The 23,599-nt window shown below is 42.9% G+C and overlaps 1 protein-coding gene across 3 annotated transcripts; it reads right to left on the bottom strand.

The window, feature by feature from the left end:
• Window positions 1-1,021: 1,021 nt before the first annotated feature.
• Window positions 1,022-23,455, bottom strand: kdm5a (lysine demethylase 5A). Of its 3 annotated transcripts, none has more exons than XM_079655204.1 (30): window positions 23,087-23,455; window positions 21,996-22,126; window positions 20,669-20,746; window positions 20,303-20,425; window positions 19,332-19,502; window positions 18,694-18,873; window positions 18,448-18,526; window positions 18,249-18,340; window positions 17,774-17,941; window positions 17,097-17,216; window positions 16,821-16,979; window positions 14,845-15,026; window positions 14,537-14,699; window positions 14,212-14,331; window positions 13,928-14,122; window positions 13,591-13,772; window positions 13,146-13,270; window positions 12,909-13,059; window positions 12,653-12,773; window positions 12,369-12,545; window positions 11,824-12,002; window positions 11,229-11,367; window positions 10,935-11,114; window positions 10,280-10,840; window positions 10,027-10,185; window positions 7,800-7,928; window positions 7,562-7,709; window positions 7,139-7,356; window positions 5,514-5,990; window positions 1,022-1,808 (listed from the first exon to the last, which is right to left on the bottom strand). In XM_079655204.1, the coding sequence occupies exons 1-30, from the start codon at window positions 23,226-23,228 to the stop codon at window positions 1,512-1,514; spliced, it is 5,346 nt and encodes a 1,781-aa protein (XP_079511330.1). In that variant the 5' UTR covers window positions 23,229-23,455; the 3' UTR covers window positions 1,022-1,511. The 3 variants fall into 3 exon arrangements, with proteins under 3 accessions (XP_079511330.1, XP_079511331.1, XP_079511332.1); XM_079655205.1 differs by having other exon boundaries at window positions 22,649-23,199; XM_079655206.1 differs by having other exon boundaries at window positions 21,996-22,533; window positions 22,649-23,199.
• Between the last annotated feature and the right edge of the window lie 144 nt (window positions 23,456-23,599).

The following is a 23,599-nucleotide window of genomic DNA, read 5'->3' on the forward strand; positions in this document are numbered from 1 at the left end:
GTTTCTGATTTCACACAGCAGTATGTCTACCATTCTTGCTTGGGGAGAAAGACGTGAGTAGAAAACAAATCACAGAAGCAAACCAACCATATAATGCTATAAAGAGATGGTTATTAACGCCTTTGTGCTCATTAGGAGAGCCAACGGTCGTACATTCCTCTCTCAGGCAGGGGGGTCTACACAACAAACAGTGGTCGATGAAGATGTTACGCAATCAATTATGTCCCATTACGGTTCATTGTGTTGATGTGTTGCGGCCCCTCACGATCACATGCTTCTAACTCAGCACAGGGACAGAGGTGAGGGACCTGACGGAGGCAAAAGTAGCTCCGGTCCGTTCGATCCAGATTTCACTTGGTTAGAGTTAGAAGAGACAAACCCTTCTCACCTCCTTCCTTTTTACTGTTTATATATTCATGTGTCAATCTTAGAAAATTGGCGCTTTTCCCCCCCACCTAGAAACATCAAGGAACCATGTTGAAACAGCAAGAATCTAAGTAATAGTATCTGAAAAAAGGGTAGGTAAAAAACCAATATGATGTGTAAATTAATTGTTTTGCACAAAATGCATGTTTTAACCGCTTGTAATGAAGGGAGAAAGCATATTCAACATGCAATTTTTCCTACCGGAGCTCCACAACATGCCAACACATATCTCCCCTAATTGAGCTTAATGAGCAACACAGGAAATGTGAAGATTAACTCACAACTTACATCGACCTCTTGGTGACATAAGAGGCCACAAGTCACGTTTCAGGCCTAGGAATGTGACCCAACAATCGTTCTGACGCTTCAGCAGAATCAAGGACACACAAACAAAAACAAACAAATGTTTCATCCTATCCTCTCTCCATTTTCTCTTTAAGACAAAAACAGGAAGTAATTCTTTACATTTTTTTCTAAATATCAAAAAACAGGGCAAAACTAAAAACTAATTCAACATTTAAAAAAGCATCACAATTGTTTTTCATTTGACTAGGAATAGTTTATTAAAAGGTGAGAAAAAAAGAAGAAAAAAAGCCACAATGCATTTTTTTTAATCGCGTAAAAGTATGTACATTATAAATAATTCCACTACATTACAACCATTTGTTTTGGCTAGTCTGGAGTCCTACGTATTGAGATTTTACTGAGGGGCCAGGCCAGGTGAGGGGGGGGGGGGGGAGGGGGGGAGGCAGATCAGGATGTCCAGTAAAACAAAGACTGGGGGGACACGATTGTTTATTTGCACTGAATACAACAGCTGGAGGAAGTGTTTGACTGTAAGAAGGTGCACTGAGGATCAGGAAGTAGCTGGTGGGCGTTTCTACACCTAGAACTGTTGCGGGACGACTACATCTTGTGTGTTAGCTGAAGCCACACAGGGACACTCTTCTTATCTCCGTCTTTAAGATGCATCTTCTTTCTTGTGCTCTATAATCCGGACAGTTACAGTCTTCCATACACCCTAAGATGTCGTACATTGTGTGAGGTACAGTATTCAATCTCAGTCTTAGTATGTTCTGTAAATGCTAACTGCCCTGCTGAGACTCTGGCTGATGTGAGGCTGCTGGGCGCAGTAGAGTGGGTGTGTGCGACCACGAGGCCACCACTGATGGCAGGCTTTGCACACTGCACATGGATGTGGACAGCACTACGACGCTCTCCTCCGCCACCTCCTCCACCGTGACCCCTAAGTCCCCCCCGCCGGCCTTGCCGATGCAGTCCATGCAGACGTAGTCCTCGTTTTCGGCCATTTCGCACGTAACGCCAACGCACACCTGGTGGAACCACTCGTCGCAGCCGCCGTCGCACTGCACCCAGTCCACCTGGATACACACACACACACACAGGAACACATGTGAGTACATTAAAGCCCCAGTGAGGCAGGAGCGTCTTGAGCTTCTATACTGTGACATATAGAGTGGTGCAGTGATGATGTATACTTGTAGGCCGACCCAGAAGTTAGCAACACACATGAACTACAAAAAGGCAATGGGGTCATTTAATAGGATTTTGGAATATTACAGAAAATAAGCTCTGTGGCAAACATGTTTATTAACCTTACACGTAGACTATAAAATAACTACACGGTCAAATGTCTTCAAGTCACCACTGATAATTTAAAGGTGGCTAATGTTCGGGGAGTAGTCTCATTTAGCCACTTGTTAGTCACGGCCCGTCCACACAGCATCGTTAAAAAAAATCTTCCAACGCTTCTCTGCCCATTGACTTTGAATGGGGTGACGTCACTTTGCCTCGCTTTTCGCCGAACTGCATTGTCGGGAAGCAAAGCGAAGATTTACAGGATTGTCAGGATTCAAAAGTTGAGCAATGTTCAACCTTTAAAGCTGAGGTGGAAGCGTCAGCCAATCAAATCCCGTTTATGCAAATCTGACAGAACAAGCGCTAGCCAATCAAAACGAGTGCAAGCTGGGAGAGCCAGACCGCAGTTCATTTTCTATATTCCTGAAAATGGAGGAGAAATGAGTTAGCAAATCACCCGGTTCTTTATGACCAGTCGCTAATAACTTACCGGGATACAAACCGGAGGAACCAGGCACGGAGGGAGGTGGCAGAGACAGTGGCTGAAACTGGTAGGTTTTCGCCAGTTTGGGGATTTTATATCCAGTTTACTTCGTTTTAACATTGCTATTGCTTTGTATGTCGGGGCGGGAGATTCATGTGATTGATTGTTGTTCGCAAAAAATCCCCAAGCTTTCAGACACACCCAGCTCCAAGATTTTCAAGATTTTTTTTAAAGCTGCTGTGTGGACGGGCCGTAACCGTTTAGAACAGTGGTTCCCAACCTTTTTTCCCAAGGGCCCCCCCAAATGACTCCTCTGTCTTTTTATGCCTATAATAGCTACTAACTTGAATTTGTATTCAAATTAATTAATCAATTATTTTTTATATTTTATTGTAATGTATAGACAAGGCTTTTAGTGACAATCATGTATTACGTTACAATTATATGTAAAAAAAAAAAAAAAAAAAAAAAAAAAATCTAAATATGATATTTGGCCTCAAATCATCTGAGGCCTGGCGCCCTGCGATCTGTGGCGCCCCATATTTTTGTCGTAAAAAACGTGAAAATCTCCTAAACTTGAGTTAACCATAGACCTTATTTCAGGCTTCTACCCTTAAATTAATTTAAACTAGGTAAACCTGAAAGAGCTAAAATGCTAACTCATATCAGGGTTATGGACATATTCCTGCACCACTTTATTTTCCAGAGACGCTGAATATTTGAGGGGTATAGTTAAAAGAGCGATTTAAATCAAATCCATTGCATCTGATTGGACTGCCTAAAAGTGGGCGGGGTTCAAATATTGGTTGCTCCACACACACGTCCTTATAGCTGCAGATTAATCGATGGACAGATATCACAAATGTTTTGGTTGAAGTTTGTTGGTACTAGCTTACATAATCCCATGTCATGTATTGTTTTACAGGAGAGGAAAACAATTGTTGGGATAAAAAAAATACAAAAAAGAGGATTTTTTTGCAAAATATGACCATGGATGTAACCTATAAGGGTTAATAATGCTTCTTTTAAAAAAAAAAAAAAAGAAGTTAAATCCTCATTTTAAGATGGGCCACTCAAAGGAAACATTATGACAATTATTCAAAAAAAGCATGTGGCACAAAATTCAGGAAAACATGTGGGTAATTTTTTACCAGCACACGTTAAATCTGCAAGTCAGTCATTATTTGGTTGATCTAATGTACTGGAGTAAACTGGTCAAACACTGATGCACTGTAGATGATCTTGTGTGTTATACACCACTAACCGTGAGTTGTGTAGAATAACAAAACTAACTGAACTAAAGTGCACTTTTAAAACGAATAAATATCACATACGTTGGAATGTGAAAAAGGAAACAGCAGAGGTAATACTCTGCATGTCAATAATACCGCACGACTGTTAATCATCCAAACATCAGGTGTTGTCAGTTCCAGTTAGGAGCGCCTCCTTCCTTATTTCACCATCTCCATCTCACCCACTGAGGTACAAGCCTACCAGTTCCTCCGCTCTGATTGGACGCAGCCTGGCCACTGGTTAACACTGGTCGGAAAAGTGTCGGAGCGCAGTGCTGTCTCAGGACCGCATCAGTGTGTCCTGTTAATACGTGATGTGTAACTCTCTTTAAGGTGTTCCAGTGCGGTTATCAGCTGTTGATATTCAATAACGTTCCATGAAGTTCATTTGGAAAAGTGTTTGTTATTAACTCAGCAAACAAACGGAACTGGTGTCATCCACCTCCAGACACCCAGGTGTTTACAGCAAACGTCACGTGATGAAAGCGTCAACCAGAATTTTCTGCCTTTCTCCCTTGTTAGTCGGGGATGTAACTACAAGGGTCACATTTGAATATGGCATTATGACTTTTGAATGCATATTAAAGAGACTGCTAGTGGGAGCAACTTAAAGGATAGTATTATGGTAGAAAATATATAAGAGAATGTAAAATTAAAAGTACTTTTATGGAGAAAAATCACTGCATCAGGGAGTATTATTACACCTTTGAATATAGAGTGAGCTTTTGAATTAAAAGGGGATGTGTGAAAAGTCAATGTTAAAGCCCAGCCTCCTTCACTTGTATCTTATAACAAGTTTCTCTAATGTCAATCTGTGGTTGTCTAAACGTGAATGACTGGAAATGAGTATGTTAACTTAATTCTAAATTGACGATAGAAATTGCTAAACATTTTGAGATAAGAGCTAACAAGATGTCTAAATTGATTGATTAGTTGTTAGAAAGAAAAGAAGATTGGCCCCTTTTGCTACTTTAGGGTAAGGATTTGCCATTTCTCTCTATATTACAGCACTGCAAACCAGAGTTTTAGACGGTTGGTTAGACTTAAAGGCAATTCGGAAAACTGCATTCGGCAATTTATAGCCCAAATTAAAATAAGTGCAAGACTATGCAGACATGTAAGGGAGGTTGTGGCTCAGTGGATAGTGCGCTGATCTTCGGATCACGGCGCCACTGGTTCGAATCCCGCTGCAGTCAAACGTTCCGCTGTGTCCATGGACAAGACACTTCACCCCAAATTGTTCCTCTGGGGATTGCCCACTGTATTGAATAAGTGGCTTTGGATAAAAGCGTCTAACAAGTGACGTGTAATTAAAACATTTTATAAATTGCAGCATTTTTGGACTAAATGTGAAATGAGTCGGCAAATTGTCATACCGAATAATGTAGAAAAAAATGTGCCTATATTGATAATTCTGAGATAATTATTATTTACTAGTCCAAATTCCTAGTAAATACATGTCTTTAAATTAATATTCAAGGAAAAATAGATTCCAAAAATACAGAACTTTAAAAAAAAAAAAGTGCTAAGTCACATTGCGGCCTATGACCTCTGTTAATTACTAAACTGTCGCTGTGTTTATCATTCATCTACGATTCCCCCTTTGTGCCTCTTCGACTGCAACACACTCCCAATGCTTAGGGCTGAGACTGTGAGAAAAGCCGCTTTCTCCCAGAATGAGGGGAAATAGGTGTCCCTGAAGGAGCCCTCACCTTATCTTTGCAGGGTCTCTGGCAGTTCTTGGCGGCGCACACAGCGTTCTCGTCGTTGGAGTCCTCCGCCCCGGACCAGTCGTACTTGGAGGGAATGTCGAGGATCTTCTTCTCCTTCCTCTTCTCCAGCACGTCCCTCATGGCCTCTGCCTTGGCCACCAACTTCTCCTTCCTCTTCCTCTCCTTCTCCTCCTTGACTAAGCGCTTGGCGATCTGCTTCATCTCCCGGTTCTTGTCCATGTTGAGCTTGAGCTTCTTTTTCTTGGGTTTAATCCCAAGTCCCATTTCCAGACCCACCCGTTTCAGCTCTTTGTTCTTGCCTGGCCGCATCTCGCCCATCACTGAACCTCCACCTGCGGCAGCGGCGGCGGCCATCAGCATGTGGTGGTGCTCGGCCCGCTCCAACTTCCGCTTCCTCTTCTTCTCCGACTCTTTCAGCTTGAGCTTCAGAGGCTTATCCATCAGAGAGTCGTCAGGCTGTGGGAAGGGAAGACATTAGATAACTGTTTTCATTTCAAATGTTGCAGGATTTTCTTTCATTTGAGCCGTATGCATCTATTCAGAAAAACCCTTAAAAAGATCCCCTATTATACCATTTTTCATCAATACATCACAGGTCTCAGATATATACAAAACATGTCCCTGAAGATCATTGCAGCATTACCCATAAACCCCTCTGTTTCAGCCCTGTTTCAAAAGTGCTGATTCTCTGTCTGTTACTTTAGATGAAAATAAGGAGCCCCTCCCCACGCCCCTCTGAGAGATATTTGGTTAAAAAGAACACAATGGTGCTCTAGGAGGAAATTCAGGTGATAAGGTGGGGGGGGGGGGGGGGGTTACCTTGGTTGGCGATTGGCTAAAGGCCCGGACACGTCAATCTGAAAACAAAGAACTGACACAGACGGACCCCGAATGTTGCGTCGCGACGGCCATGAAGCACGTACGAACTGCGCATGCGTGAGAGGCAATAACTGTCCTTACCAGCAGGCGGCGGTAGTGTGTATTCGTCATTCAAAAGAGGCAACAACCGGAAGACAGACTGCGTGATAACCGAGAGAAGAACAGACTGCGTGATATAAACAAACAACAAATAGCGTGTGCGTTCCATTTTCACTCTACAGCGAAAAGCTCATGGGGCTTTCCCGAACCTGTGTCGAGAGGAGGAGTTAAATGAAATCTCAGATTTGCCTTCTTAATAGTTTGTTTGGGTCCCTCACTTCCGTTTCGCTTCTCATGCACTGATTCGCTAGCTGAACAGCCAATCAGAGTGATTTCTTTTGCCGACTGCCCGTCAGACTGACGCCCACCGACGCCGATAATCGGCCTGGTGTGTCCGTGCCTCAATGGTTAAACAAGCCAAAACATTGTTATGACATCATAAAGTGGCCAAAATCTGATCAGCTCATTTTCCGATGGATCAGGACAAAAAGAGAGAGAATCTTTTTTCCTGAAATATTCAGAATCTCTTTACACAGAGGGGACACATGTTTATGTATAAAAGACATGAAAAAGTGCATTTTGCATAATAGGTGACCTTTAAGCAGAACCGATTTAAACCCCAAGCCAAACACGACTCAGCATTTCCCTGGGGTCCAGCAGGTTGCATAATGCGTGACGTCCCCTACCTCCATGACCTGCAGGAATCTCTCCTCAGACGGGGGGTGTGTGGCCTGCAGGATCCTCCAGATGTGCTGGGTCTCATCCAGGGACACCTCCAGCAGGTCTCCCAGCATCATGAGCTCCTCCAGCTGCGCCTTCGCCTGCGAGGACAGCTCCAGCACCGGCGGCTCCAGGCTGCGAGGGACCAGGGGGGTCTTCCTGGGCTGCTTCCTGGGCGTCATGTCTGAAACGTCAATATTTTTGAGTGTGAGATGATGAAGGCATTTATTTCAGAGAAAATCAACAAAAATGGAACCTCTCAGAGTTGAATATTTATCATAAAAGTGCTCAAAATGTAGCTCTCTCTACGTTATTTGTGCACAAAGACAACAGGAGATGATGCGTTTAGGGATCCAGGGAAACAGAGATGCTCTAAAATGTGGTCTCACTTTGTACACAGGACTTTGAGGCGGAAGAGTAGGCGTGTTCGGCGCAGAATGACGGCGTGACGGTCGGCCACATGTGACTGACCACCTCTTCAGATTTCACGGGAATCTCCTCATCGCAGAACAGGTAAGGCTTCACCTCGCCGGGGTCCTGGAACGATGCAGACACCACAAAGGGAAGAATTAGAAGTAGAATATCTTGCTTATAGGTGATTTGAGCAACATCGCTTGCCGTACATACCTTCATGTCGTAACCGTACGTCTCCCTGATGTCCTCGTCTGAGTCCGTCTCCTCATCATCGTAGTCCACCGACTGGCGAGGTGAAGCGGCTCGACTGAAGCCTGACTGCTGAAAAGTCTGGATGTGGCCCTGAGGAAGGACAGAAACACATATTTAATGTATCTGATTTGATTAGATACTTCGTATACGTTACAGTTGCTCTGATTTTAAAATACAAAATAAGTATAATAGAAATTATAAGAAAAAATGAAAATCAGAAATCTGTATGTAAAGGTTTGTGGACTAAACTACAATATATATATTTTATTTCAAGTAAAAATAAGACATTTGTAAAAATATGTACACTAAAATATAAATATAATAGTAGTGAACATGGGATCAATTATAAAATGTGTTAAAATGCAAATGTATATATACACTGAACAAAAATATAAATGCAACACTTTTGTTTTTGCTCCCATTTTTTATGAGATGAACTCAAAGATCTAAAACATTTTCTACGTACACAAAATAACCATTTCTCTCAAATATTGTTCACAAATCTGAAAAAAATCTGTGATAGTGAGCACTTCTCCTTTGCCGAGATAATTCATCCCACCTCACAGGTGTGGCATATCAAGATGCTGATTGGACAGCATGATTATTGCACAGGTGTGCCTTAGGCTGGCCACAATGAAAGGCCACTCTGAAACGTGCAGTTTTGCTTTATTGGGGGGGTCTGGGGGGGTCCGAAAACCCTAGGGTTAAACCCTAACCCTAACATGTCACCCATCTCCTTCGCATAGAGTTGATCAGGTTGTTGATTGTGGCCTGTGGAATGTTGGTCCACCCCTCTTCAATGGCTGTGCAAAGTTGCTGGATATTGGCAGGAACTGGAACACGCTGTCGTATACGCCGATCCAGAGCATCCCAAACATGCTCAATGGGTGACATGTTAGGGTTAGGGTTAGGGTTTAACCCTAGGGTTTTCGGACCCCCCCAGACCCCCCCAATAAAGCAAAACTGCACGTTTCAGAGTGGCCTTTTATTGTGGCCAGCCTAAGGCACACCTGTGCAATAATCATGCTGTCTAATCAGCATCTTGAAATGCCACACCTGTGAGGTGGGATGGATTATCTCGGCAAAGGAGAAGTGCTCACTATCACAGATTTGTTCAGATTTGTGAACAATATTTGAGAGAAATGGTTATTTTGTGTACGTAGAAAATGTTTTAGATCTTTGAGTTCATCATGAAAAATGGGAGCAAAAACAAAAGTGTTGCATTTATATTTTTGTTCAGTGTATTTCTTTTAAAATAAAAAAGTAATGTTTTTAAATTATACAAAATAAATCAGATTTTTCCAGCCACATATTTTTATATCCTAAAGACCATACAAAATATCCTTATGCTTGACACATTCCAAAGTTGTAATTCAAAAATGTTTAACAACAAAAATAAAGGTTATTCTTACTTTTCAAATGTAACACTGGCAATATAGAGGCGAAGTCCCTCCTTTCCGGGGGAGCCCCATGGGACCTTATTTCGTAGTATGTATGTAAGTATGTAAGTATGTATTGAAGTCAAGGGGCGAGAGAAAGATTATCTTTCGATCCCGTTTGAATTGTGCCCCGAATTACACATATGATGTTTGTCAATGTAAAAGATAATTTTGCAAGTCAAAAAATAATAATGTGTCGTAAAAATGTGAAGTAACACTTTTTTTTTGGGTGAAACCGCTCAATAAACTACAACTCCCGTCTCGCACGACACACCAAGACGGCCGTCACGTTGGCACATTTCACTTCTTTCTTTCAGAATGAGGTGAAAAGTATTAAAAGAGGTGAAAACCACTACATGTCTGGGCATGTTGAGAGCTGTATACACACAAGGGGAGTTAGTCGGTTCATAAGAGCCAGCATGCGGGACCGGGATTCTGGGATTTGTAGTCCTTCTAGTTGCATATTTTTCATAGTCTTATATTTCAACAGTTTTACGACAAACTGTGACTTTTTTGTCGTGGCACAATTCAAACGGGATAGAGAAATACGTTTTCTCTCTCCATTGACTTCAATACATAATTTTTCTGAAATAAGGACCCATGGAGGGACTTCGCCTCTCTATAGAGTCTTGTGGTCTATTTCATGTTTACCCATTAGTGCCCCCTTGTGGTGCATTTCATACAGGATTCCTAGACTCTTGTATTTATTGTTCTAATGCAGCATTACAGTGTGAAATCCAATAAAGTACCTGCAAATCCGGGTTGGCAGCAGCTTTCTGCAGCTCTGCGTTGATGATCTTCTCCGTTTTCTCCCGGGCAGCCTGCTCCACCATGCGCTGGCTCAGCACAGACAGCTTCGCCAGCGCTGAGGACAGCTCGTCCGTGGCCAGAGATTGACGCGCTCGGTCCTGGTGGGACAGTCAGACCAGAGTTAGGGTGGCTACGGTTCAAAATAAAAGCATGTGAATGTTGTAACCTGAGAAGCTCTAACCCCATGCATACCTGCCAGCTCATCGCCCTCTCTGTCAAACACTGCAGGGCTTCTCCTTCTGGAAGACGCACCGGCAGCTTCTGCAGTGACACAAGCAGCGACAGGATAGTCTCTAGCCTCGGCCTCCTCGACCTCTGACACAGCGGACACAGGAACTTGGAGTCCTTGGTGTTGCTCTGCCAACCCACACCCGTCTTCTTCTGCGTTCCCGTTTTGGGCAGAGGCACGCAGGCTCCGTGGAACCAGTCCTTACAGAGCTCGCACTGCAGCATGAAGCCGCTGGCCGTCTTCCGGCACAGGCAGAACTTCACCTCCTCGATGCGGTCGGCCATGGCCATTTTGGCTAAGTTAGCGGCGCGGAGCGAGTGGATGGACTCCACCTCTTTATGCTCCTTTGATTTGAAGGCTGCTACGACGGTGGAAGGCTCTCGCGCCTCCTCCAGGCTCTCCTCCAGGTCGCTCAGGGCGTCGGGGTCGAAGCCTCCTCTCTCCTTCTCCATCAGCTCCTTCACCCGTTTCCTCTTGCTCTTGCTGTTGCCATAGATGCCGATGTCAATGCGAGGACTGAGGACCTGTCAGAAAAACAAAGGCGTACCGGATTAGCAACATGTAAGATTCATACATCTGATAGACATGGGTCAAATACATGGTTTCACGGTGGCCCACCTGGAGCAGTGTGTACGTGGAGTTCTTCTTGAGGAAGGTGCGCGCCGTCCTCTCCCTCCAGGCTCGAGCTGAGGCCACCTGAGACTCCACCTGGCCCAGAGGGTCGAGCCGGACGGGGATGGAACGACCCCGGGCCAGCAGGCTCTCCAGCTGCTCCAGGTAGGCGAAGCTGCTGCCGCTCTGTCAGAGGGAGAGGAGAGTTGTTAAGAGACATTGGAGCTTTTTAAGAGCTATAAGGTCAAAAACCAGCCCCTCAAGAGGACACGTGACTTTAGATTGAACAGGTTCTTGTACCTGAATGGCTTCCACTTTAGAAGTCCACTCCTTGGCCTTCTGTAGGGCCTCGCGGAGGGCCAATATGTTAGGGAGGTACGCTGGGATGTTCCTAGCTTCCAGCACAATGCTCTCCAAGGTCACCAAGCTGTGTCGAGGCCTGGGGGGGGGGGGGGGTATTAGAGACGGACAGCCATGATTATCAAGTATGACTAAATGTATAGCTAACTATTTTTTGTAACTAGCACCAGTTAATTACAATAAGAATACTTCAATTTATCCCAGGGGTAATTCATAAAAGAATAAAAGAAAATGGTGATAAATAAATACAAATGTAGCATAAATATATTGAATTGAACACAAGAAGTTTGTGTTTATTTGTATGAACATGAAAAGTTAAATGTCCCATAAAAGATACAATTTCTAAAATAAAAATGTATTTAAAACATACGAAGTAAGAGTAAGATGTCTAATACAAGATATATAAAATATGTTTTAATTTAAAATATATATATTTGTCTCTAATATGTTTTTGTTAAATGATGAACACTACGTAGGAGAAAGGACCAACATTCCCACGAAGTATTTTGCGGATGTGTTACACATGCACGCTCACCTGGCCTGAAGGCAGCCGCGGGCCTTGTCCTCCCATCTCTCGGAGACAGTGAGGATCTCCTGCAGCTCGGCCATGGCCTTCTCCACAGCGTGGTGGGGGGCCAGGCCGACCCCCGAGTCTATCAGCCTCTTCATCAGCTCCAGGGTGACGCGGTGAGGGTCTGCCAGGGTGATGCGCACCTGGGAATCAGAACCAGAATTAGAATATTTGATTTATCCCGGGCGATTGTGACAGGTGCTACATTTTAGAATAAGAAATGTAAACTTTTTGAACATACATCTTTATATAAACATTAGAAATAAAATGTGAAGGAAAAATATTAAATAAACTAAAAATATTCAACATATGGAGATAAAGTTAAATTGATAAAAGATCGAAAAATAAAAATGGTGACAAGTAAAAAGTGAAAATGTGCATTATGTCCTACAATATATAAAGTGGTGGATTAGAATTTTAAAATAAAAAACCGCTGAGTTTCACAGTTTAAAAAAGGTTGATGGTGAAATTAGGCCTTATAGGAGCTAAATAGCCGTTTGAGCTCTCACCTCATCCAGCCAGCGGGCCTGTTGCAGCTCCTGTTTGAGTCGGGGCAGCTCCGGCAGCTCCACATCCAGACCGCTGCCTAGATCCAGCAGGGCCTGCAGCTTGGAGGAATCAGGCATCTCGTCTGACAGCGCCACCTGGGCTCGCTCGTGGAAGTCCTCCACGTTCTCCAGTAACTCCTGGAGGAAGAACGAGGTGGAGGGTTCAGCAGTTATTCAATAGTTTTGATGGTGAAAGAATGGGGATGAGGCCTGGGTAAGCTTCTATGGTATCAAGGGGGACTCACTTTGACTTGTCGGGCCTGGCTGATGATGCAGGGCAGCCTGTAGAGCTGATCCACAAAGGCCTTGAGCTCATCCACCGTCAGTTTTGAACGATTACGACTGCTCTCAGAACGCAGGCGGCTGCTGCAGACACACGTGGGAAGAGACATATAGGTTAGCCTTTAATCAATTATTCTAAGTATTAGTGCATTCTAGGTTATCATTCAATTGCTTTTCTGTTGGATTACATTAAGGGTCCGTGTATGAACATCCACTGACCTGTGCCTTTGCTTGCGGCTGAGCAGCAGCTGAGCGACTGAGGAGCACGTCTCCGCCTCTTTGACCATCTCCCTCAGGCGACGGAACAAAGCTTTCTCGGGGTACTTCCTGTCCTCTGCATCCTCCAGCAAGACCTTGAGCTCAATAAGATCTAGGAGACACAAAAAACAACCATGCAATGGCAGAATAGAAATATGCAACATGCATATATCCTGTAGTGCGATTTAAGTGTAAAACCTTTCTTGTTTTTCTGGTCGGCAACCAAGCCATCGCTGACCCTCTTTGCCCAGGTGTCGTAAGACTGAGCCCGGGTCTTGACCCCGTACAGCATGGCAGGAAACTCCTCCAGATCATAGCGATACCTGAAACACATAGAGCACATGTCAACATCAAAATATGGTTTATGTGGTGGCCACAACAAACATTTAGTGTTATTCCACGGCTTGGTTAAATACTAGTCTCTTATTGGTCAATTTGAACATTCAGATGTTTATTTCTCTATAGCAATAAGGACACTCTATAATACAGTTATAACACTGTAATAAGCGGGATAATGTGCAGCGAGTCAATCGTAATAAGTAAAGAAAACCTTTAGGATGATTCAGGATCCTGCTCTCATTGTCGGGGTTCTTCTCCCTCACTTATTAGACACTGTGCAGCATTGTAGCAAACCAACACTTACCGGAGACACTTGTTGCCGAGGGCACAGTCACAGAGATCTGCTGCGTGCGTGAGACAGACCAGTCTGTCGGGGCTGCAGGGGCAGGTCAGAGCAGACAGGAAACACGTCGTCTTGCACTTGTAGCACTGGCGTTCATCGTCTGGGAGAAGTTCAAACACCTCCTGCTCCGAAGACAAAATCCCCTGTAGAAAGAGAATGCCATCACTGGGATGATATAAAGTAAAGACGTCCCGATCAGGTTTACTTCCCCCTGATTTAAGATTCAAAGTGATATAACAGCCATTCAGCCCACCTTAGACATGCATACATTAAACATAAACAAAGAAAAGACAATTACCATTGCCTGAACAGCCTGTCTGAGCTTAGTCTCCTCCTCCATCATGTCTCCTATTTCCTTGCAGACAGCGGCAGCCAGCTCCACGTCCAGACTCTCTGGATCAGCAGCCATCTTGCAGAGCAGCTCCTCGTGGGAGAAGACGCAGTAGCGGTGGAGGCGTCGGTAATGGGATACACACTGACGACCCATGGGTAACTAGGGAAGGGCAAAGATAAAGATTTTAAAAAAAAAACTTCTCTCAAGTATTTTTATTTAAATGGGGGCAGTATTTGCTTTGCTCTCACCCAGTCAGCGGTGCAGAAGTTGACGGCCTCAGCGAAGTTGTAGCCCTGATTGAAGCCGCTGTGATAGGCCCTGGGGAAGGTCACCACAAACTCCCCTGCACACTGATTGGTCCTGTACACCTGAATGGGGGAATATGCACACAATCAACATGGAGCCAATTGTGTTTGTCACAGATCTTATTTTCTGCAATATTCCAAATCTAATGAAAAGATCTTATTGATTTTGGTCAAGGGAGCCTTTGTGATGTTAACTTGCGGACCAGCCTACAAAAATACATCATGCCTGCACCACTCTATATCAACCCCACCAAAACAGAGTACTCACAGGGACACCGTGCTCCATGAGGACGTTGGGATTCATGATGGTGACCAGTTGATGGAGGAGGTCAGGCTGGGAGTCAAAAAGCTCCGGAGCCAACTTTTTCATTACAGCCTCCAGCTTCTCCGCTGCAGACGCCGGCACCCCGTACCAAGTCTTCGGCTCACCCCTGGAGGAGGAAGGGAAAAAAGAAAGATATATAGAATGGATCATTCAAATATAAAAAAAAAACCAAAGAACAAGAGTCTCTCAGAGTATATCACTGTATTTTTTTAATGTCAGCCTATTTTCGTATGTCCTTAATGTAGTCTTACCAGTGCAGGAAGTTGATGGAGTAACTCCAGTGGTCCTCGATGTGCCAGCAGAACGAGGAGAAGCACATGCCCACGTAAAGCCAGGGCACCTTCATACCCGAGATGTCCACATTGATGTGTGTGAGCACCGACTGCTCCAGCACCGGCATGTTGTTCAGGTTCCAGCCCGAGTTGGCGTAATCCTAACAGGAGAGGAATCAGAGGCCTTTTTTAGCTTTGGGGCAAAAGTCACGTTTTTATCTAATGGAAAAAGCTTTTGGTGAATCTTGATGGGGGGTCTGATCAGTAACAAGACCCAGGTAATGCATTTTGGACACAGGGGAATCCCCACCAAAAGAACCAGATATAAAAGTATTAAAAAAAATCAATAAAGTAATGAAATTGGCTTTTATTTAAAGACCCTGTGAAGTGTGCACCTGTGCATGATCTGTTATGCTAATACGTATAGTAATGACCAAAATTGTCCATTGGAACCCATATCAAAAAATGTTGGAATAGCAACAAATTTGACGAGTTTTGAATTTTCCGGGGAAATCTGCAGTCGACCTTCGCCTTCGTGGGCGTGGCTTGCGATCTACTGCGTGACGTCACGAGATGGACGCCGCCGCACTGTTTACATTCACCACCGTTCGTTTTTTCTCTTTTTCAAAGTCGAATTTCTCAACGTTTTTGAGCTAGTATTTTCCTGGAAAGTGTGTCGGAGTCGACTGGAAGTGATTTTCAATCGAGAAAACCTGACAATGGAGGCGACAGTGAAGAAAGAGGGATGAAAAACACAGGGGAAACGATGCATTGCCGCTGGCTGTAGTAATGTCAAGTCTGCCGAAGTGGCGATGTTTCTGTTCCCAAAAGATGAAGGTGAGCCTGGCTGGGGTCATTGTTTCGTAGATTATTTGATTGACCATGATAAATAAAGGCCACTGGTCGATTCGAGAGAGAGAGAAAGAGAGACTGACAGAGTTACAGGGTTGTTGTTAGCATCTGGTGCTAGCTCGGAGCTAACGGAGATTAGCTGTTTCAACAATAAGGAGAGGGAGAGTGCTCTCCTGTGGGACAGAGAGATAACGTCAGCTCAGGGAGGTAAACTGTAGCCTAAGTTATCTCAGTGGGTTTGGTCATCTATGTAAACAAATATTTCCATCTATGTAATATTAGTTGTATAAAATAGGTTAAGAAATCCTTCCAATGTTTTTTGATTATTGAAATATATGTTTCATATGAGTGTTGAGAGCTGTATCCATAAATCTCTTAATGTTGCCCTCAAAGTGCACCAGATTGATCACTTTCCTCATCTATCCTGTCCGAAAAGCTGTCCAAATCAATCATTTCTCTCACACTAGTATCACTTTCCAGAGTCTCCGCCATGTTTACAATCGCAACTGGGTACATCTTGTGACGTCACAGCCACTATCGTCTGCAACTTCCGTTAGGCTCAGACGGCAAAATTAATAATTCATTAATTCATTAATTATGAATTATTAAAAATTATTTTAGCCATGAACAGGCACAATGATATGTAAGGAATGAAACTGCCATTTCATTTTTTTTTGCAAAAACATGCACTTCACTGGGCCTTTAAGCTTAATGTGATATGCAATAGAGATGCCCCTATTATTATCAAGGGTGCTACACAGGAAGTTAAAGAGAGATACACAAACACTAATGAAACATTATTTACAGGATGTGGATAACAGCAAACAGATACATAATGAATTATCATAAGTACCTTAGATGTCATATCTAACTAGAGGGGAGATGGTAAAGTTGTATACCTCACCCATTTGACCCATCTATTGTGAAAGATATGACTATGAATTGATTATTTCTATTATAAATAAGCTCAGAATTTCTCAAGACCAATTGGAGCATCCTTAGACCCTTGAAAATAACAGCTTGGATTCTGATTCATGTGAGAAAATACAAACCAAGTCAAGACTTTAGGAGTTTATGGAAATATATAATACTAATCTTCTCACCTCTTCATCTCCCAGTAGCCTCCTCTTCCCGTCCCTGACAGGAAACCCGCTGCCCACGTCTTTCGAGCTGATGTCAGCGCCGTACTCCACGATGACGTCCTCCTCGATGCTGCTGACCAGGCGCCAGAACTCTTTCTCCACCAACTCCGTGGGGACCATCTGGAGGGACAAAGCAGAAATTATAAGAATATCTTTCCTCCTGTAAACGAGAGAAACCTCCAATTGTGTGACAGCCAGAGGATTGAAGCAAACGTGTTCTGTGTGGATTTGACATACATGAACAGGCATGTTGAAGTAGTCCGACTTGAATTGGTCAGCCATTTCTCCGAAGCTCTGCAGAGAGTACTCCCTCCCCGCCTGCTCAAAGCCAAAGGCCTCCCTGGGCTTACTGCACTCCTGTCAGGGGAGATGGACCACACTCATTATAGTAGGAAACTAAACAGTGTGGATGACGCATGCAGCAGAACGACAGCACCTTATTTATCCCAAGGGAAATTGGGTTTTTGACAGTTGCTCTATTTTGGAAGGGAAAAAAAATACAAATATTTATTAAAAGATTTGACATTTAGGTAAAATGTCAAATAAAATATAAAATAAAACTGGACAAAATATTTATATACACTTTTTTTTTAATGTATATATAATACAATACAATACAATACCTTGTATACATGCTGCTTATACTTCCCAAATCAAGATCAAAAAAGTGTATCTAAAATGATAACTAGTTAAAGTAAAAATGTGCACATTGTACTACAATATAAAACATGTATATTACAATATATACTGTGGCGAATTAGAATTGATAAGATATTAATACATAATGGATGGATGAGGGAATTTGTAAGATGATTATAATCATAAATCAGGAACATTTCTGTACGTGTCAGAAAATGATCAATAAAAATGTTTAATCTTTCTTTAATCATTTGGATTGCCCCCTCAAGCTTTACCTCAGCAACACACTTAGGGCAGCGCCAGTCCCCCTTGGGCACGTCCTGCAGGGGCGGGATCAGACAGAAGGTGTGGTAGCTGTCGTCACAGCCATCACACAACAGGAGGCGGTCCTCCTCATCACCCCGCCCACACACCAGACAGAGGTACAGGTCGATCTGGGGGATCAGCACCCACGAAACAAACAAGAGATGGTCACGCATGTGGATAGAATGAACGCACTGCCTTTGCACAATCTGTTTTCTCTTTTACCGCCCATCAAACATTGGACTAGCTTCCATCTGATCTTAAAACCTGCGCAGATTTTCACACTTTTCCCTCAAAGCGCGAGAACATTTATTTTTGGCAACCAGTCTTGCCAACATTCATTTTACTGTAATTTGAGCCGTTAGTTGAAATGAATTGTAACATTTTACAATAAAGATATATAATACAAAAAAATGAACTGTCAGGAAAAATGCCAAACACACTCACAAAGTTGACCTCCAGGGTCTCCTTGCGGGGTCGCATTTTAATGGCGAAGGCCTGGGCTTTGAGGTGACGCTGCTTCCTGCTGAATCCGTCATCTAAAAAGAAAGAAAGGGCCGGTTAGCGGATAGGAATGTTCATAGTATTGTCGTTTTCCTGCTCTTTGTTTGTGCTGAATCCAGGTCAACAGAAAAGCGAGCCTTACCAGCTGATAGAATTCCCAAGTTGACCATCTTGGGACTTGTGCTGAAGATCTTTAGGCCTTTAGGCTCCTTGTTTTCCCTCTGGAAGAAAAAAAAAACAACAGAGTGAAAAACAGCTAACCAATCAGAGAAGACTGGGCTCTGCAGCACAGGCAGTATGAGAGAAAGAAAGACTACAGAGCACCATACAGAATACAGAGCACAAGAAGGACGTATTTATTTATGTTTGAAAAATGTTAAATCTCTACCTCAGATTTAAGGCGCCTGGAGCGTCTCTCAGGCAGGAGCCTCTCTTTGGCCTGCATCGCATCCCCGTCTCCATCTTTCTCATCCTCCTCATCCAGCTCCTCTTCCTCCACCGACTCCTCACCGACTCCCTCGTCCACATCTTCCCCATCATCACATTCCTCATATAGCCGCTGGATGCCCTAATTGGAGAAAGAGTGAAACCAAATGAGGGTTCTGGAAACATTTACAAATGTCTTTATTGTGGGTTTTGAAGAACGGTACTTTACTGTTGGGATATCTTGCCTAGAGCTGTTTGAAGTGAGGCCAAGACTTACATTTGAGAAGGACACTGAGAACAGCCAAATCCAAATGGGCTCAATGGTTAACGAAAAGTCTATTAACCAGATCACAACACACACTCACAAAACAACTTTCAAAAATGTTTGTTTTGTGTAAGGTTGTCAACGGTAACGCACTTGCAATGAATCTAGAACCCTTTACATTTCAAATAGATCAGCCCATATTAATCCCATTACCAAGTTTGTCCCCAACGTCCTGAGGTAATCAACCACATTGTAACCGCTGTGTTTTACGTATGAATGTGTGTCAGAGCTCCTATACTGAGTTAGTGTTAGCTTGTTAATCGAGCAGCACTCACAGTGAGCGTGGCCCCCGACTGGAAGAGTTCGTATGGATAGAGGATCCTCTCGTAGTGGGAGCGCAGCAGGGAGCCAGTGCCTTTCCCCGCCGGGAAGCCCATCCTGCCAGCCACCTTGGACCACCTCTTCTCTTTGCACACCGCCTCAAAGCCGCCCTCTGAGGACACAGTCTGAAACAAATCACATTTCTTATGAGCAATATGTACTATTTTACAATTGTTGTTACTGGCTGCCTGTCACTTCCTCTGTTATACCTTAGTTAAAGAGACAATTACTTCGGTGCAATATACCCTTTCTCTGCAATGTATTTGTAGGTGCCATAATGCTACTTAGCCCAAGTTCATTATTTGTATCATTATTATTTGTTTACGTCACTTTTATTTGTTTGTTGAGCACTTCCATGGGTATGGTTTGTCTATTTAAGTCACCTGTTTCATGTCGAGGGGGGATGACAGAGGGTGAGCTTGTGCTGTCATTTTTTCTGTTGACCCTTTTGTCCATAGTTATACTATGTTATGATTTTGTTTATTAAATATCCCAAAAACGATCTTGCTTCACTATGGACTTTCTCTTCGAAAACGCGTCACAGATTAAAGCAGAGTTTAGCCTCTCTGCGACTCAAACGTAACTGGGGATTGAGCCGCCACAGTATTCATGTTATTATTACTTTAACAGTTTTATATGATCACTTACGTTCTTAAAAATGCTGCCACTTACAGTTTCTTACCATTCATTTATAGTTGATTCTATTTTATTAACGTGTGCCGCCTCTTTGTTGAATATGTGAGCCTACTAACTTCACGTTTTGCTCTAACACTTATAAAGGATTTCTGATTCTGAAACACCAAAAGGGCCGTTTTGACGAGCATCAGGGAAGGAGTTCAAATCAGCAAAGATTAAGGAAACTGGCACTGTTATATGATCAGACAAAAAAACAATGGAGCATTCTAAAAAAGTTGCTGTATTTCACCTTGCTGAGCTGATAGAGGTCCAACACTTTTCTCTCCACATGAGGGAACCTGGTCTTGGATCCCTGCAGCTCCCAGAACTTTGCGATTTGATCCAGGAAGTTGAGTTTAACCCGAGTGAGGGCCTGGAGAATTAGAGGAGAGAGGACACTTGTCAGTGCACTTAATTGTTTGGTCTAATCCTGTATTATGACCTTCATATGCATCAGTGTGAATGGAAAATAGGCCACGAAAATCACATATCTCAAAAGGAAAACTGCACAAGTCAGTAAATCATATCGAAATATGTAAAAACACATTCTGAAAGTTCCTAAGACATGCCTTTAATGAAGGGTTGCTGGCATGATACATCTTCTTGGTAGACTCACCTCAAGTTCATTCAGTCTCTGCACTCGCGGAGTGAAGCGGAAGTTGCGTACATCGCAGGCAAACGGAGGCTGCCAGTCCTGATAGACAAGAAAAAAGAATCCTTAACAATGAGGTAATGAGAGCACTTGATAGAGCAGGACTTATCTAATTAGTGACTACATATTACCCATCGTCATACTGTCACAAAAGTGCAGTCAAGTCTTTTTTTAGGGGACCTGTGCACAAATACTGCACATTTCTAGGTTTAAAAAAAAAAAAAAAAAAGACCAAATAACTCTATAACATCGGAAGTATGCTCATGCCAGGTCACTTGCTGCTATGTGCTCTTCTGGTTTGTTCATACTTGCAATAACTGAATATTTATGATGGCCAGTAGTCAAAGACATTTTTGAGTAAAAGGTAATGTGTAAAACACTACAGAACAATTGCCCTGGCTAGGATACGTTGAGAATAACAACTTTTCCTCGATATTATTCAAAATATATTTCCGCTGCTGACAATCAATTTGGTTTTAAATGTGAACGAGGCACAGATATATGTAAATATGCGGTTATGGAGTTAGGAGGATGGAAGAAACTACAAAACGACAGTGTTTATTTGTTTCTGGGATACGTTCAAAACTTTAGATAAATGTTTTTGTTAAACTAAAAAGCAAGGGGATCCTATATTTGTTACACATATTGCACTTTTTATAATTGAAGCAAACCATGCAGCTTTCCTCTGTAAATAGATGACCTTCCTATGAATACTGGATGAATGTTAGGGGAAAGTGATATTCTACCATCTGATTTGGTATAATTAGATGTTCTGTCATCTTAATCTACTAACAGCAATTGCTCATGTGTGCAGTATTGCTGTCTACAGTAACACATCCTAACAGTGAAAAGTCCAAGAAAATGTAAAGGTGCTTGTGTAACCACAGTATTTAATAAGGTACAAATATGGGTTTTAATGGTGTGACAGCAGCGACAGGCCTGTCTGTGGCCCAATGTCGCATCCTAAAAGCTAATGTAATAATCACTCTGCTGTTAACTTAGCTAGCCATGAGGAAAACAAACAAAGACATTATAACCGGAACTGTTGAGTTTACTTCGTCTTTGACCAACTTTCATGGACAATAAAGGAACCCATTGTCACTTTAGTACAAAATGTGTTCCGTTGAGTGCAAATAAATAAAGCCTTATATGACCTCTATTAGATTAATGGTAACTAGTAACGTCGTTGCTTAAGGCCCAAGCAAACCACCACTCCTTACTTAGGAGCATATGAGGCACATCCATGCATAATGGAATACAATCTCTTTTTGAAAAGGATATGTGAGTTTACCTCGGGGGGTCGGATCTTGCAGATTCCCGTTTTCTCTGCAATGGGTCGGATCTTGTTGATAAATCCTAAAGGATCCGAGAAATCCTCCCAACTCGGCTCAAAAACGGGGCATTCCGGAGGGGGGACGAACTCTGCAAATGCAGACATGTTGGTGTGGTGCAAGTGAAACAGTCTTTAAAAATAATGTGTAATAAAACAATGGTTGAACTCAACAGTCCATGATTAAGTTCCAATAATATCCGTCTTTGGGAAGTTCCTCCATCATGATCCTTCAAATCTCCCCAAAAAACGAATCAATGCAATGACAGGGCATCCCGATCACTGATCATATTCCGGTTAAAAGTGAATGCCAAAAAAAAAAATACAACAACCGAGCTGCTAATGATCAATGTTTCCCATCATCCGTCAACAGCGGGCCGGGCCAAGCCGGGGAGTCTTCAGCTCCACCACTCCCCTACCTGGGACGGAGGGCAGGGTCACTCCAAAACACCATCATTTCTTCCCACATACATCCTCTATGCAGGGCCAGGGAGGATCACTGAATTTGAAAATAAGTTTGTAAACAAAAGCAACCGTCTTGATAGTTAACGTCACAATGTAGGCTGCGATATTATGTCACGCAAGCTAACATTGCTATTGCTCCGTCTATGTACCTGGATAATGCATGATTTCTTCGTGATGCTTCATTTCAAACAAAGTTATCCACGGTTGGCTTAGTCCCGACGATAGCTGGGTTCATTCGCTAACGTAACTACGCTCCTTCCTTAAATAAACTACGTCCACGTCTCTAAGCACCTGATAGCTAATGTACCAGACAAGCTGAACCACAACAAGGAGGAGGCTAGTACCAAGCGTACATTGTTGACTGGTGTGTTGACTCCAGCCCCCATTCATTAAAGCAATGGAAAACTAGCATACAGCTAATTTGCTAAAAGCAACTTAGCCACTGCTGCTCATTGCGCAGCTAACATTGACGTTAGCCGAGATAGTCGACTGAACAGGACATTCACAATGTTAATCGGAATCAGAAGGAAAACACGCTTTAGTCCTTTTGCTTTGTTTTATTGGGTGTCCTTTTCCGTATAATTTACCGTCGTCTGTACGTAGTGTATCCGCATTAGCCGTCGTGCTAGCTAAAACTAGCCAGGCTGGAATAGCTGTTATGGTGCCTTCAGTAACACTCGGAAACCTTTTTACTACTTCCGAGTTCGCTGGTTTTATAAACGGCAACATGCACCCACTCGCACAACTAACAACGGCAAATGGCTGCTGGTAAGCCTTGAATCAGAAAAACACAAGGGAAACAATGACTATCAGGACCTTAATTAGGAAAACATTTTGCAACCAAACGCTAATGTGTTGTTGCGTTACTTTCTATCGGCACGAATCTAATATTTCCTACGGCACGTTAAGGTAGCATTATTTATTTGTATTTATTATTTGCTTTCATAGTGCCTTGTTCATGAATACCACATTGTTACAACAATACAATTCAAATTGGCAATTGTTCTAGAGCAAAACATTTCTAAACAGTTTTCAATCATACATTGTTTCCTCTACTTCTCTCTCAGACGAGAAGCTGTATCATGAAATAATGAAAATCT

The sequence above is a fragment of the Notothenia rossii genome (genome assembly GCF_949606895.1).
Source record: "Notothenia rossii genome assembly, chromosome: 10".
Taxonomy (NCBI): domain Eukaryota; kingdom Metazoa; phylum Chordata; class Actinopteri; order Perciformes; family Nototheniidae; genus Notothenia; species Notothenia rossii.

Coding starts and splice junctions, on each gene's coding strand:
- kdm5a (XM_079655204.1), bottom strand. CDS start 23,228: ATGTTGCCGTTTATAAAACCAGCGAACTCGGAAGTAGTAAAAAGGTTT. Junction 14,123..14,211: donor ACTTCTGCACCGCTGACTGG/GTGAGAGCAAAG, acceptor GCCCTTCCCTAG/TTACCCATGGGTCGTCAGTG. Junction 13,060..13,145: donor CGACCAGAAAAACAAGAAAG/GTTTTACACTTA, acceptor TGTGTCTCCTAG/ATCTTATTGAGCTCAAGGTC.